At 43.1% G+C, this 16,334-nt stretch overlaps 1 protein-coding gene across 10 annotated transcripts in view; it reads left to right on the forward strand.

Moving 5' to 3' along the window:
- Nucleotides 1–16,334, forward strand: part of pcdh15b (protocadherin-related 15b) — a 209,906-nt gene that overhangs the window by 183,475 nt on the left and 10,097 nt on the right. For 9 of the 10 annotated variants that reach the window (XM_028964715.1, XM_028964706.1, XM_028964695.1 and 6 more), the window contains 9 exons: nt 1,715–1,824; nt 3,035–3,175; nt 4,113–4,240; nt 6,552–6,767; nt 10,408–10,496; nt 12,110–12,286; nt 13,629–13,847; nt 14,036–14,044; nt 14,215–14,325. In XM_028964715.1, coding sequence (XP_028820548.1) covers nt 1,715–1,824; nt 3,035–3,175; nt 4,113–4,240; nt 6,552–6,767; nt 10,408–10,496; nt 12,110–12,286; nt 13,629–13,847; nt 14,036–14,044; nt 14,215–14,325 — 1,200 coding nt within the window. Of the gene's footprint in view, nt 1–1,714; nt 1,825–3,034; nt 3,176–4,112; nt 4,241–6,551; nt 6,768–10,407; nt 10,497–12,109; nt 12,287–13,628; nt 13,848–14,035; nt 14,045–14,214; nt 14,326–16,203; nt 16,210–16,334 lie in introns of all 10 variants that reach the window. The other variant, XM_028964740.1, reaches the window with a different exon arrangement.

Consider the following 16,334-nt stretch of genomic DNA (forward strand, 5'->3'; position numbering starts at 1 on the left):
CTGCACGTGCCTGTATGACCTCCCTACAATGCCTGGACATGCTCCTGATGAGGTGGCGGATGGTCTCCTGAGGGATCTCCTCCCAGACCTGGACTAAAGCATCCGCCAACTCCTGGACAGTCTGTTGGTGAATGCTATCTTTGGACATGTGTGTTAATTCATGCAAGCCAGTTCTCCACATGTGCCGGTGCCAGTACCATGTGTCGCCATTTAGGGTCAAAATGTGCCCCCTGATTCAACTCACCTCACAGTCAGTTTTCATAGAGGATTGGCACTTTCATTCCATTAATTAGTCACATCTTAAAAGTGAAGCCAGCCACACAGGAACAAATTCTCAAAATTCCTCCTTTTGAATCCATCGCTATTTCTCAATCTGGTCTGCTCGGCTTTTTGGCAAATGCATGAAAATCACACGCCAGGGTTCCAGATAACCATATCATTTCACACTGTCACTCAAGATTAAGCCTATTTAAACTACCCGGACTGTCTGTGCAGAGTGTTCTGGGAAGTTGTCATATATCAATGGTTTGTAGTGGTATTCGGTCTGATTCAGTATTCAGTATTTGTTCATATTAATTTTGTTATCACGGCCATTTGCTTAGGGTCGTGCCCTTTCACCTCCAAGGGTGTGAGTTCAAATTCCGGCTTGGATCTTGTGTGTGCGGAGTTTGAATTGGCGACTATCAATTGACCATGGGTGTGAGTAAATGGTGTGTATGTGTGTGTGCACTCACTGTCCCAGGGCAGGAGCTAGCAGCCATGACCTTGAGTAGCATTTATGGAAAGTGAGTGAGTGAGTCGTTTTCCTTTCTAATTCTCCTACCTGTCCATAAATACTGGACCATAAAACTCACTTTTTTTTTATAAATATCATATCATGGTCCAATATTATTGCAATATTACCATAATGTGTGTTTTTGATATTATCTTTAATTAATGTTTTTTTTTTTTGCTGTCAAAACAGCATAATTAATTTTTTTAAGCAACAAAGCAATTTTTGGAATGCACAGACATCAAAATGTATTTAATTTTAAAGAATAACTTCACATATTGAAAGCAGCATAACTACACAGTAAGCCACAACACTGTCTTCAGTTCAGAACCTGTCTTGGGGTGGTTTCTTACATTTAAAAAGTCAGCTCTACTGGCTAACCCCACTAGGAATGGTGAATCAGGTGATACTTCTGTTGTCTGTGAAACTAGTGACCTTCAATCTGCCTACATTATGAGAGGTGATTAAACTGTTCACGACGACCTTATTCCTTAATGAGTTTCTTGAGTTTTACTTTCTATAAAAGAAGTTGTAGAGGCAAACTGCTCTGAAATGTCCTCATTACACAATGCAGTCAGATGATTTCTTTGTATATACTGCTAGGACAGTTACTTAATAAAATGATTAAAAGCTTATCTTGAGAATATTTGCGCCATGGATGGTGAGGTTCCATTATAAAAGACGTGTAATAAGAAAATAAGAAACCAAAGAGCTCTGGGTTGCTGTCTGGCCACATTATGAGAGGTGATTAAGATAAACATGATGACCTTTTAAGAGGTTAGCTCCACTTACTCCCATCAACACACTCTTAAAATTCCCTTTACATAATTTTACTTACCCTTGGTCAACTATTAAGATTCTTTTACAACGTTTTTTCAACGTTTCCCCCGTTTCCTTTCACATAGCTGTATTTACAAGGTGTATTTTTTTCTTTCCTTATAGGTTTTCTCCAGTGAGTGAGAATGCCCCAGTAGGTACAGCAGTGGGGGTCATTCGGGCCACTGCCGTGAACCAATCCATCGTCTACTGCATCATGGAGGGCAATGATGGAGGTCAGTAGTCAGCAAGCTCTCCCAATGAGCACTTTGCCAACCTTAATCTGCAGAGGCCGTTCCCACATGTGGTATTTTCACGTTCCCGTTGTTCCCCAGTCCTCGCTCGGGAATCCGTCCATGTTATTTTGTGCAGATAAAAAGCCTTTTAATGACAAGCAGCACAAGGCAGCAGGGACACTTAGGAATTAGGTAAAAAAAAAAAAAAAAGTCCAAGCCACGCTGCTTCGAGCACGCGCAACAATAAAAACGTTTAATGAAAAGACCGGGGATGGCTTCATGCGGTGTTCCTTCATGCTGCTGGTGTCACTGGAGTGACAAAGTGTTCTTCAGCACTGGAACAGTGATAATAAGCTGTGTAAAGAGGAAATTGCCTTCCGAATTGGCGCTCGCATTAGAATACATCTGGCGTGCCCACTCGTTTGGAACGGGACCGGAATTGGGCGCGAGGTTAATTTTCCGGCGACCGGACGAAGAAACAGTTTGGAGGCGCGTGACCTTCAAACCTGTGCGCTGCCCGCTAAGCGGCTGTCGAGGAATTGTGACGCACAGGATGCGGGGAGGGGGGGGGGGTAACACCACGAGACTGTGGAGGGGAAGGTGACATCGGCGTCTTTGTCATTCAGGGAGTAGGTGGTGGTGATCCAATGTCAGGAAGAGTCATTTTGCAGTTTGATGCGTGGATGCTGCTATAGGAAGACAGTGGTAGTAGCCTAGTGGTAACACACTCGCCTATGAACCAGAAGACCCAGGTTCAAATCCCACTTACTACCATTGTGTCCCTGAGCAAGACACTTAACACAGGGGGGACTGTCCCTGTAACTACTGATTGTAAGTCGCTCTGGATAAGGGCATCTGGTAAATGCCGTAAATGTAAATATAAATGCAAACACGCATGCAAAATCACATCCTCGTATTCCTAATTTCTAGTATCTAATTTTTGCTATCGTAAGTGAGCATTTAGAAAAATACTAGCATGAATGCATGCAAGGATGTGTTTTTATGTAGTATGTGTTTTATGGTTTTGGAGAACACTTGAATATTTTAAGAAAATAATTTTTTTTTTTTTTTTTTTCATTTGAAAATGCTTGTAAAGCTCGCTCAATTCCTTTTACAGAAAATGAACTGTACGATGCTCGTCCACGGCATCCAATCAAGTCCCAGGGACTTTGGATGGTACGGTAAAGTAAACTGCCTCTTGTTTCCGCAGGCGAGTTTGCCGTGAACAACAGAACCGGCGTGATCACGACGGCCAAAACCTTGGACTTCGAGGCCAACAGCAGCTACGTCCTGCGCGTGGAGGCGGACTCCATGCGGGTTGCCGCCTCGAACCTCCGAGCCCCTTCCAAATGTGAGTCGACTCACCGGAGTTTTGAACCGGAATTCATTCGTAGATTGGCAGCGAGTAATCGCGCTTGAAGCGCTGTGCCTTTGAAGACTGGGCTTTCTAGGCACTTCACAGAATGTCTTGATCTGCCACTCAGAAGAAAGAACATGTTTTTTTGTTTTTCTGTTTTTATCTTTGTTGAACGGTGCATTTACGATTAAGCAAATTACTCGTCTTGAAGTAGGTGCCGCAGATGAGCACGGCTTTCCTTGCTTACAATAAACTGCCTTCCGGCTGAGCTGCTTAATGTTTCGAAACAATGACACAAGACAAATCAATAGAGGACTTGAGGGGTCTTCAAAAGCGTGCCAGACAAGGTGAAACCGAGATGAAGACGCTCACGTTTGTATTGTGAAATGAGCATTAAACAGCCCCCGCCCCTCCCCTTCACCAGTCGCCCAGTCACATGGAAGTCGAGCCTCGGCGGAGATCTGCCCTCCCCAGCACGTCAAGGCGGCCCCGTGCTGGATTGGCGATGCGGTGGGAGTAGCAGAAGAGGACATTGTGCGGGCGGATGCAGAAAGCAGAACTTCCTCTTTCTGAGAAGCTGGGGCTGCGCTGGTCTCCTGCCACCGAGGTGTAATGAAGACACTTTACTGAAGTGATTAGTCTTGCAATTGGTATTCAGTCCAGAGGGGTAGGGATGCAGGGGTGAAATCTTGCTGCCTACATTCTTGGACCTGACCTTGATGTGTGGTGACTTATATAGTAAAAAACAATTAATTACATTTATATTATTGGGGTTGCATTATGTTATATCAATTCACTTTTTTTACATTATTAAAATGAATGTTTTAAGAATTTGCACATTTGACTGCACAGATTGCTGTATATGATATTTGAGAGTGGTTTTATGTATTGATAAAGTGGTATTGACCAGAAGGAGTTCTTTCTCTTGCAGCAAACACAGCTCGGGTGTTCATTGATGTTCAGGATGAAAACGACCACCCACCGGTGTTCACAAAGCCAGTATACATCGGGGGAGTTGCCGAGGACGCCAAGACGTTTACCTCTGTGCTGCAGGTGCAGGTAAGACACATGCCCATTGATTCCTTCAAGGCCTTGTTTTAGCAGTCTTAGGCATGTTTTTTCAACCTTGCCAGTAGTTTAATACGTTTCTGGAAGCATGTTGGTTCTATTGTTCTACAAAATGCCCTCTGCACATTGGCTATTGTACCTGGCAACAATGAACAACACCGAAACAAGGAACAGAGTGTGCGGACAATAGATTCAGGAGTCAGCTGGATATTTTTCCTGAGCTCTTTTAGACATTTAGGCAATGAAACTGTCATACTGTCCTTTTAATCAGATCTTTCAAAACTGTTCTGAGCATAAAATAAAGATGCAGCAGAAGACATCAGGTGTCCAGTGGGCACACCACTGTTCCTCGTATAATCTTTAAAAAAAAATTGAATATGAGTTTTACACATTTTGACTGGATTTCTTTTTAATCGTTTTATGAAGGCCAACCTAGCATTTAAATGCCTCGGCCATAGAGACATCTATATATCATATAATGGAGATGCCACATTGGAACCAGGTCCGCTGTAGTGATGAGCTTCTGTTCACCCACGCAAGGTCGGCCTAGTGACGGACAAGTGGCACCTCATTTATATTCCTGAACGGGAACAAGGCCAGCAAGGGTGGTCTTATGGATTTCACGTGCCGTTTGAGTGTGGGAGGTTGGCAGCCTCCATTTGTTCCTTGGATCAGGAAGTGACTCAGAGATGTCACAGTTTCTGTAAACCAGGACCCCTGTGAAAATAATCTGGGGAACATGACGTGATGGCATTACCCGGTCGGCTTTTCAAGCGATTCAACAATTCGGTACAGTTGCTTTCACAGTTAACATTTGCAAGGGCCTGCAAAGCGAGGTCAAGGGTCACGGGGCATTGGCAGAGGCTCAAGGCCAGCGCCTCAGACGTCCTCCTGCCATAGCCTCATCGTCCTGTCACTGATGGGAAATGACAGGATTTCAGTAAAAGCTGCTCAGCACACCATAGCTTAGACTAATCTACTTTCCTAGGCGTCCTGAAATAGTTCAAGTCTGGAGGAAGAGCAGATGAGGGTTGGAACAGGGAAGTGCATAGTTCAGGGTCCACACTGCTTGTAGAAAAGGTACTAACCTAATTCATGTAATTAGGTTTAGGCTGGTAATTACTGTTAAATGCAAATGTCTTTGCAGCACAGAATACGCATCATATTTAAGGTTCTTCACCTTTTGATCTTTTTGAAGAAGAAGAAAAACAACCTAATTATAAAGATAGGTGGCCCTGCATGGGAAAACTGAAAATTCTACGTACTGCTTTTAGGTTCATTGCACCATTTAGCATAGAAAAAAATATCACCATCTTCACAGATGTTTTTTTAAATAGATTTTTTTCGCCTGAAATGATTCAGCCAATCGGAATTCTTGAATAAAAGCCATGAAAATCTACCTGCATGTTTGGTTTGGTAGTGTAAGAGGTTCCAAGTTGACAGTGCTGTGAACAAATGGTATTAAGAGCAGAGTAAAATAAAGGGGTTGGGAGGAGATAGGACCATATGAATGCCCAGTGGTGCCGGATGAGGAACCCAATTCTTCTAAAATATGTTATGTTACTGTTTTATTTTTGCAGTTTTGTGTGTATTTGGCTGCATTGTTGACCATTGTGGGCTGAAACAATCACAGTAAAACTTAGACTATTTTGTGTGAGACCACATGGTGCAAGGTTCGTGCTACAGAAACTCAAATTCATATTGAAGTGAAACACAAATAAGGATTAATCACATAACCTTGCTTGAGAGGTTCTATCTGTTCCTTTGAAAAGACAGAGTAGTTTGAGAAGTTTTGTGTGGGTTTAACAGGGGATCAGCCTCCTAAATCTCCACATTGAGAATAGGAGCGCTGCGTCAGATACTCGAGAATGTGAAACCTTCATCAGCTCTCTCCTGTCTTTACACTCCAAGCCATTAAAACTCGGGTGTAAACCTTAAGAGGGACTCTTAATACCCAGGGCTGGGAGTATTTAGTGGAACAGCTCTGCTGGCATATTGAAAACATCTCATTTGTGTTAATGACTCAGCCGTGGCAGGTCAGCCTCGCTCCCTACGCGGACGTAAAAAGGTATTATAAATCAATGTCACTGCCGAGGGTCGCTCTGACTATTCAACTCGGCTGGGTCTGAGAGATAGCGTGGTCCTCTGTGGGCTTCTTCGGTGGCTCAAAGACTCCCCCTAATGACCCGTTAAGAAACTGCCAGCAACTGATGGGCCGATTACAGGACTTTGGCTTTGGGGCACCAGATGAATGATCTATTGTCAATGTGTGTCTTTGTGTGTGTGTGTGTGTGTGTGTCAGGCCCTAGATAAGGACACAGGGAATTACAGTGCCATGCTCTACCGACTCATCATCCCTCCTACCGCCGATGGCAAAGATGGGTTTGTTATCGAGCCACACACAGGCGTCATCAAGACAGCCATCATGTATCGAAACATGCGTCGCTCCTACTTTCGCTTTGATGTCATTGCTACGGACAACTACGGCGAGGGTCTGAACAGCAAAGCACAAGTGGTGGTGAGTAAACACACAGTAGCCCCCTTTTGCTTCTTAATCTGCCTTAACACCCCCCCAACCCCTGTTAGAGAATCATGCATATGAACACATAATTTCAGGGGGGGAGTGATGTAAATTATGACCCTGTTGTGTCTAAGACATGTTTAAAGCCAATGCTTATTATACCCATACCTGTGATTGCCAGTACCTGTGATGTCTCATGAATTATGTATTAATGCAAATTCCTTGTCATTAATATTTAATGTAGCCAGATTGCATTGGAAACTATGGCCATAAGACAGGTGTGATAATTTGATTATTTACATTATTGATAATAATAATAATAATAATGTGATAAGGATTGCAACAACAAATCAATATAAGCAATTGATATTGATTATGAAAATAGTTGCTAATTTTATTATTAATTGTTTTGTTATTACATTCATTTTCACATTCATATTACATACATTATTACATTTATCAGACAGCCTTATTCATAGAGCCTTACAATCGGTAGTTACAGGGACGGTCCCCCTGGAGACACTCAGTGTTGAATGTCTTGCTTGGGGACCAAATGGTAGTAAGTGGGGTTTGTGAACCTGTGTCTTTGTGGTCTTCTGGTTTGTAGGCGAATGTGTAACCAACTAGGACACTACCGCCCCTACATTACACCATTTTAGAAATTTCTTCCTGATTAAACTTATATTTAAACTTATATTATATAGTGCTCTGAAACCAAAATAGTCACTAGACTATTTGTATCATCAATATATCTAAAATAGTTTTGGTATTTTATCTTTCATATGTAGTTGCAGTTGCTGCCAGAAAAAAAATCACATTTCCTTCCAGACACATTTAGCAACACACAAAACATGTCACAACAAGAGAACCGTTCACATGTTTTGGTGTGGCACTAACATTCTGGAGCGCAATAATTGATCCAGGTGGGCCTGAGCGTTTCAATATATGTCTGATCATTTGAGCATGCGCCAGAACCCAAATGACTAATTTGGTGACATCTGCCTGTTGCCACAGGTGACAGGTAGCAGTAACCTCGTCCAGAAATAAAACTGTGAGCAAGCTGTGAAAAATGCTGAAAGAAAAAAAAAATTCTGACCCAGCTGGTCTTTGTAGGACTTTTTCTGACCAAGCTGGACTTTGTAGGACAATTATTCAATGCTGGTGGCTTCGTTAAGGGCTCAGTTTTAATAATTGGTACGTTTCTTTAGATCTATCAGTGGGGTAAACAGTGTGTCATCTGGATTCATCTGGAATGTGGTGTGATGACTGAAATAAATCTGTGCTGGACGTCTATTAGCACATAAACAGAGAATAAGAACATCTCAGCATACTAGAAGGTCTGATGAGGTTTTGTAATCTTTCTGGTACCGGTTTGTAATCATCTGGAGTAGAATAGGTCATTTCTATACATTTCAGATTCCAAAAAGTGTCCCCTGGATCCATAAAAGTGTCTACTGTGGTTTGGTATAGATTTGCTTCACAAAGCAGCAAGCCCTGTTGAAATCTCAGTAGGCAGCCAGCTGTAAAGATGGGTGAAGAACTTCCTGTGTGGCGGAACATGCTTAGAGAGGCGGAAAGAAAGGCAACGCCTGACTGCTAGTACATGGAGAAATCTGGTCAACTGACAACATGTGCATTGGAGGATGGGTAGTGGACTGCTCTGTCACTTTGTTGCGTGAACAAAGAAATGCATGGCAAACGTGCAAAATGAATCACAAATGCACCTCATTGATTAGCATGACTACTACAGTTGGAACATTTTATAGCGCAGCAGTCAACTGCCTTTAAATTTTTTTTCCCACATGGATTGAATATTGTAACTTAAAGGTCCCATTATATGAAAATTTAATTTTGTGAGATTATTTAACATTACTACTAGTTCCCCTAACCTGTCTATGCTCCCGCGATGGCTGGAAATGGCGATAGGTGTACAAAGTGCTTGGGCCATTCTGCTTTGCCGTTACGGTCGGATCTGGAATTTGGCCCCGTATGGTGTCGTACAGGGAAAGGTTACATCCCGTTTCTCCTCCTTTTTTCTCGCCCAGACAAAAATTAACCACCGTTAGCATTAGCTACATGACAATAACTTGAACAGCATAATAAAACCAATCAAATGACCAGACACAGACACAATATTTTGAACTAACAATTTGGAGATTAATGCTACAGACACAGAAATGCCACGTCCTGGGGAAATCTTATTGTGTGACTGGCTCAAAGTGGCTGTAATTCTGCACCAAGGCTGAGTTTCGGAAAGAGACTTCAGATGCAGTATTAGGGGACCAATAAGACCGATATAAAAGCTTCCAAAATCTGCATGTCATGGGACCTAATAATCCCTCAACAGAGTTACTGACCAGCTGCAGTTGTCAACCCAAAATGCTTTTTTGTTGCCATTAAACACACCATGGGACATTGCCTCAGTTATCTCTGAAGGGAACAGATATAATGAAGGGAGCGTATGTAACTGTTTTACACAGGAGGCAATATATAGTTATTGTTGCAGTCAAAAAGTCACGTCATGTGAGGACATGAACTGTATTAAGAATAATAACTGCACAATACATTTAAGGGAGCCTGAGTATGTGTACCACAGGTTGCATACAGTCCCTGGTGGTAGTAGCCTAGTGGGTCAGACACTCGCCTATGAACCAGAAGACCCAGGTTCAAATCCCACTGACTACCATTGTGTCCCTGAGCAAGAGACTTAACCCTAAGTTGCTCCAGGGGGGGACAGTCCCTGTAACTACTGATTGTAATTCACTCTGGAAAAGGGCGTCAGATAAGTACATGTAAATAAGCATCAATGTTGACAGCACAAATATTAATTTATATGTTTATTTGTGCCTTTTTGTATAGTAATATTTAGCCCATCTTATAGGCTTGACGTGCTGCAGCCCTAAGCTCAAACAAAGCTAGCAGAAGTCAGGAGAATTGGTGAAGAAAGCACCACCGAGATCCAAGGTGCTGCTCGCTCATGCTATACCTCACATTTCATCAGGCCCCATGCAGCCAAGTGAAGGAGAGAGCAAGAGCTCATTTAAAAAATACGAGGAGCGTCAGTGATTATATTAGTCCCCAGAATTGAACAGAGGTGGTTTGTAGACACATACATCAACAGAACAAAGACCCATTTAAATTTTTTTATTGTTTCACTTGGACGGCCGGTGAGTTTGATATAAACGTATGTGTCTTAACTGCCCCGTCTACACCAGATCCTGAGCCAAATAGGCAGGCCCGGCGCGGACACTCGATTAAGCATTACTGCAACGGAGAGAACCTGTTCCACTAAAGGCCCCTTAATGAAATCAAGGAGTCTGGGCCGCGCTGTGCGTTGAAGGGGGCTTTAACTTCATCTAATTCGTTAGGAGGCACATTATTTCATGGGAGCACACCCCATGAAGTGAGTTGACATCCCGTGAGACTCCTTGTTCTGTTGAAATTAGAACCACTTAATTTACTGTGAGGGAAGGGAAAGCAAAAAAAGGAACAGCTGAGTGGTTGCTGTGGTAGGCAAACGATGACTGAGTGACTGGAGGTGGCCATCTTGCCATATTATGGGAGTCGCGTCACCGCGCTTTCACATGACGAACGGAGTCCCGTGACGAACTGCAAACTGACAAACTTCTTTTTTCAGGTGTCTGTTGTCAACCAACTGGACATGCAGGTCGTGGTGTCCAACGCCCCCCCTACCGCGGTGGAAGAAAATAAAGACCAGCTTATTGGGTAAAGCTCGTGCCCCAGCGACATTCACGACAAACACTTGACATTTCCTTTCAATAAAGTTGTTTCTTTTGGGGGTGTTTTTTTTGTTACCCTCTCCTGCGATGAGGCGTGAAATACCGCCACTTAACCTGATATGGAAATGATGCACTCCGGTGCTCTTGGCTGCGGACCTCCCCGAGTGTTCGAGACAGATGAACCGCGGCCCACGTTCCTGATTTCATCGCCGGCTGCGGGAGATGAAACGCCTCCCCGCCGAGTCACGTCTGCAGGAACTAAAAATGCGAAGGGCGGCGGCCCGCAAGAGCCTGTTGGTTACATGCCGAACGCTTTGAATGCCCTTCTGTCGGCGGCATCCTCTCCATCTGCACTTAGTGGGACGTATCCCTCTAAAAGGTTACTAGCTCGGGGGATGTTTTTTTTTTTTTTCCCGCTCGGGCTGGGGGGGCTTTATACTTTAAAATACATTGGGGGGGGGGGACTCCCGTCAGGGAACGATGACGGACTCCGGAGTCTGACAGCCATCAGATTTTGGGGGCTTTGTGGGAGCTGTGCTCAGCTGTGAGGCGACGCGTGTTTGTCTCAGTCGTCTCTTCCCCGAGAGGAGACCCATCAATCTAAAGTCCATTCTCTTTTCTCGCGTTTCCCCCTTGCCCATTCATTCCCTTCCCGGTGGTGAGGGAACAGCCAGAACACCACAGGTAATTGGCTCCGAACGCTTGCCTTGCCTGAGATGAGAGCTGGAGGTGAGGCGACCACCCGCTGAGAGACGAGGACATTAAGCTTTGAGGAGCCGCCACCATTTTCCCATCCAGCACGTGCCAGTTCTCAACACTTTCTGCTCGCACACTGAAGATGAGATCATTTATCGGTGTGCCTGGAAATACTTGGAAAGGACCTGGAATAAGCAGGCAACTTTACCCTCAGAAAATATCTGTTCTGTACCTCTTTTTTTTACGGTGCATCAGTGGTGTTGGGTGCTTAAATGCAATGCATCTTTAGTTCTTAAAAACACATTCCGTCTTTCCCCAGCCAATCCAGGGGCTGGGCTGACACAGCATTTTCTGGATGCACATTTTCTTGTAATTCAAAAGAAAACCCCCGGCAAGGTGCCACCGAGCAAAGTACCGTCCCCACAAACTGCTTCCCAGGCACCTTTCATGGCTGCCCACTGCTCACCACGGGTGATGGGTTAAAAGCAGAGGACACATTCTGTTGAGTGCACCATGTGCTGTGCTGTGCAATGACAATCACTTCACTTTCACTTATCAAGATATTGAATGTGTGTGATTTTGTGTGTGTTTCCCACTTGCACAAAGTCAGTTTTTGCCCTCATCAGACAAACAAAATTCTTCCACGGTGGTTAGACGCCAGTTTCCAGTGACCAGGCTTTGTACCATTTCTCACGAATCTTTCATCATTTTTTTTCTTCTTTACTCTTGTGAACCATTGACTATGCTGACCTCACACTGATACTAGCTTTAAATGAAATGGACAAATGGCACTCAGTCTTTAGTTTGAGCGTAAATTGGCCTTAAGTCGATTCTTTTTTTATTGTGGTCTTCTGTTTACCTCACCTCTCACAGTTTCCTTCTTTCTTCATTTCTCTCTCTTAGCATACTAGAACGTTATGTACAAGACCAGATTCCCGGCGCTAAAGTGGTGGTGGAATCCATTGGTCCACGTCGCTATGGTGATGGTTACGAGCAGGAGGACTACACCAAGTCTGACCTGATGGTGTACGCCATCGACCCCATGACCAACAGAGCCCTCTCCCGCCAGGAGCTGTTCAAGTGGGTGCACCTAACCGTTGTTGCTTTACACTATATAACACCACTAAAGGGCCATAATGGCTTCTGAAACTGTTAGCAGCAACATTAAATATCATTTTGTAGGATTGGGTCTGTGGAACATTAGTATTGACAATATAGAATAGAATCATTAGGTTGATAGGAAAGGCTTGGCTACAGTTTCCTATCAAAATGGACATATTTCATTACGCCTGTTTCTGTGGAGTGGCGGGACGTTTATTAATAAAGCTGCTGTTTCACATTTTTGTGCCCGTCCCAGTGCAGCACAAATATAGTTGTCAGGCTTCGTCGTGATACTAGCTTTAAATGCAAACGCGTCTCCACAGCTCGTCCATCTCGCAATCAAGTGTAGTTGGTGGTGTCGTGAAGGTGCTTGCCTTTGGTAAGAAGATCGGAACGTGGCAGAGGGCTTTCTGATCCCTCACAGAGCGTCAATACACTGCTGTAGCCACGCTTCTGACGTAAATAAGGATTGATGAGTCTGTGGCGGGGCAAGAGTTTAGTTAATGAGTTGATTGCATCTGAAAGATGGCGACATAGCAAGGGTACACAAGGGTACCAGCTTCAAAAACCCAGACAATTCTAAAAACCTTTTCCAGGTCTCAAAAAGAGGACATGTCTGGTCACCCTGTCTAATATGGTCTGTCATACCTGCGTCTCAATTAGAATACTGGCAGAAGTTTGCAGTTCCTCTTCTATGGTGTGAAACGGCTGTTGTTTACTTGCATTAGAGGACAATATCGCCACCTACTGTTAAGGAGTGTGAACATTTTTTTTTTTTTTTTTTGCGAAGACAAAAACTCACTACCCACCAGAATTACTGCTTTAGACATTCCTTTAATGTCTTTTTAGTTTTGCGTGCCTTTTTATGAGAAAAGGTTACATTATTACCATGTAGAGTGGTTTAGCAATGTAATGATTATCTTGGCCATATTTAAAATTAGCTGACTCATTTAGCATTCATTTTATGAGCAGTTTTCTGTATCTTTGCAATGTCTTGTTTTCAGTCGGCAATCTCAGTCTTTCAAGATGGAAAATTTGCACTACAGAGATTTGAATTACAAATAGTAAAGACAACAAAAATGTCTTAATGTAGTCTGCACACGACAGCAAAATCTTTCCACTTTGCCTCGTTATATGCAGTAATGACGCATTCCAATTTTAATTCCCACCAAAATGTGAAACATTTTTAGATGAATATATTTTGATTAATGTAACGCATTCTGAAATAACATTTATATTCTTACATTTTTTATGTTTAGTGCCAGTATTATCTCAGCAGGCAAAAATGAAGATGCTAAAAGTTTCTGGAATTTTATGGCAGATTTCTGGACGGAAAGCTGCTGGACATTAACAAAGAGTTCCAGCCGTACCTTGGCCGCGGTGGACGCATCTTGGAGATCCGCAGCCCTGACGTGGTGGCCAGCGTGAAGAGGGCAGGCCAGGCAGTGGGCTACACCGAAGGGGCGCTGCTTGCCCTGGCCATCATCATCATCCTGTGCTGCATCCCGGCCATCCTCATTGTCATCGTCACATACCGACAGTGAGTGCACGTCGCAGGAGACTGAACTCCAGGCATAAATGCACACGTGTTGGTGGTTGTGGTGATGTGATGGTGAACAACGCTAGACAGCGGCATGACAATGGCAGTGAGCATGTGCTTATGTTGATCATATATTCATTAAGCCTTGTCTTTCTCCGATTCTCTTTCTGTTGCCTTGTGGCCTTCAGATTTAAAGAGTAAGTATATTTTAATTCATGTTCCCTTCAAAAACAGACATGTTACACTATATTGCAAATTGCATGTTTTAATTGGTAAATGCCAGCAAAGCCATGGTAGAAAATGTTTAACCTCCGCATGGTAACTGGTCGGTAATAAAAATGCGCCTATAATTTACTGTCTTCTTAAGGCGACAAGCAGAATGTGCCAAGACGGCCCGGATTCAGATGGCACTGCCGGCAGGCAAGTCAGCGGGCGCCGCCACTAATAACCTGTATGAAGAGCTTGGCGACAGCACCATGTAAGTTCCCACTCGTCTCCTCCGGCCTGTTTCAACAAAAATCCAAGCTGTTAAAACAAAAGCCTCTTCAAACGAACGCGTGCAGAGAACCCCGCGAGTCGTGTTTTGAAAAGATTCCCTCTGATCCCGAATCCCCCTCTTCCTTTCCCCTCCCACTGTTATTAGTTCCTTTACTGTACGTCACTGTGCGGTTCTGCAGTGTTGACAAAAGTGAACTTGCTTCTGCTTTAATACTAATATTTTTAATCAAGGAATTAATGTATTCCTTGTTAACCAGACACAGTCAACAGTGGCAGGTGATGAGGTGGTTTTCATTTAAAACACCAGATTTTAGGTTTATAACACAAGGTGGTCTTTCGGTGATGAGGTCGGGACCCTTACGTCACGTCTCAGCAGTTTTATTAGCAAAAAAGCATTTCACATTTTTAATAAAGTAAATGGAAATGTTACATTATGAAGATACAGACTGACTGGACGGTGATCAAAAAGTACGAGAGCAAAGTGGATGAGTTTTTATGATAATTGAAATACGAATTCATGAGGGGGCACGATGAGAAATAATTAATTCCTTGCTGATAAGGTATGTGGTTTGGACGTGCAGTAATCCACTGTGTTAGTGGATGGGGTTGCCATGACTTCTTTTTCTTCATCTCTTTGGTTTATATGGTTATAGTTATCACCAGTGCAAAAAAATGTCTATAATATTCTTCTGCATTTTGTCAGGGCCTTTATTAGGTAATGTCACACAATAATCAGGCCTAACTGTATGAGGGGTGTTATAGCACAGTTAATTAATTAGCTTCATGAATGGTTGTTACCAAAAGCAATACAGAAAAGACACGTTTGAGCCAATCATGTCGCAGAGAATCTAAAGTAAGCTAGAACTGCTTGAGCCTTGGTGCAAAACAGAGAGCAGGATAAGCTTAACCGGACAACACCGTACGTACAGGACAGGCAACATATACATCCAGTTCAGAGCAGACAGAACACAGACAGTGGGTTTTAAATAAGAGGAACATGCTGGGCCAACACCGTGTAGAACCTCTACTACTACTGCCTCAATATTTATTGGGAGGTTTTTACATTGGCAGCTGTAATAAAAGAATGGGATGGGTTTTGTACTCATGAGTAAGTGTGGTGTTGATGCTTGGTGTAGTTGTTGATGCTTGTGGTTATTGAGTAGGTGATCGAATGGCAACGGAGCTTCTGAAACTTAACACCTCTAACCATGTCCTTCACCCATATCCATCCCATCCATCCCTTGTCCTCTGAAGATGTTCTACTTTCCACTGTTGAATGGATAAGAGTCGTTGTGACAAAAATAGACTTGTTGTGCCAAACATTGTCCATCTGATATTCCTAGATGAAAAAAACTATCCAGGGGCATCTGATAGAGTTGAGGGTGACAGACCCTGTACCATTCAACAAACGTCTCTTAAAGAGATATTCTGGATTTATTCATAGTGTCTGCAAAATGCATCTGAACAATATAGTTGATATATACAGACAATAGCTTGATTATATTCTCTGTACAAGAAATGCATGAGTTCATAAACAGTTGTTTTATTTTTATTGGAACACTTTTACATTTCTTAAGAGATAATTGTACCTCAAACCTCTTCATCTCATTTATTGGTGCTGCTCTTCCCTACACACAATGTACAGTCTGTTTGAAGTCTATTTTAATGTATAGAATGAAACATTATATGCGAATGCATTAGATTGAGATTAATTGAAATCAGACCATGCTCTTTGTCCTTTTATTTACAACCCATTTAACCCACTTAACAAGCAGACTCTTAATTTCATTCTGCATTTTGATTCTTCCTCTCGTTGCATCAATCTCAATCATTGATTTCCTTCCACAATGGATATCAGACTGAAGTAAGTCATGTGGCGCTGCTCTAGAGGCAATAGTATTTTGTAGATGCTGAAGTCTGTCTTGTGTTTGGCTGCTGATTAGGGCTGGGCGATTATACGATCTTTATCAAAGCTCGTGAAAAAGTTCA

The sequence above is a fragment of the Denticeps clupeoides genome, chromosome 2, assembly GCF_900700375.1.
Source record: "Denticeps clupeoides chromosome 2, fDenClu1.1, whole genome shotgun sequence".
Lineage (NCBI taxonomy): Eukaryota > Metazoa > Chordata > Actinopteri > Clupeiformes > Denticipitidae > Denticeps > Denticeps clupeoides.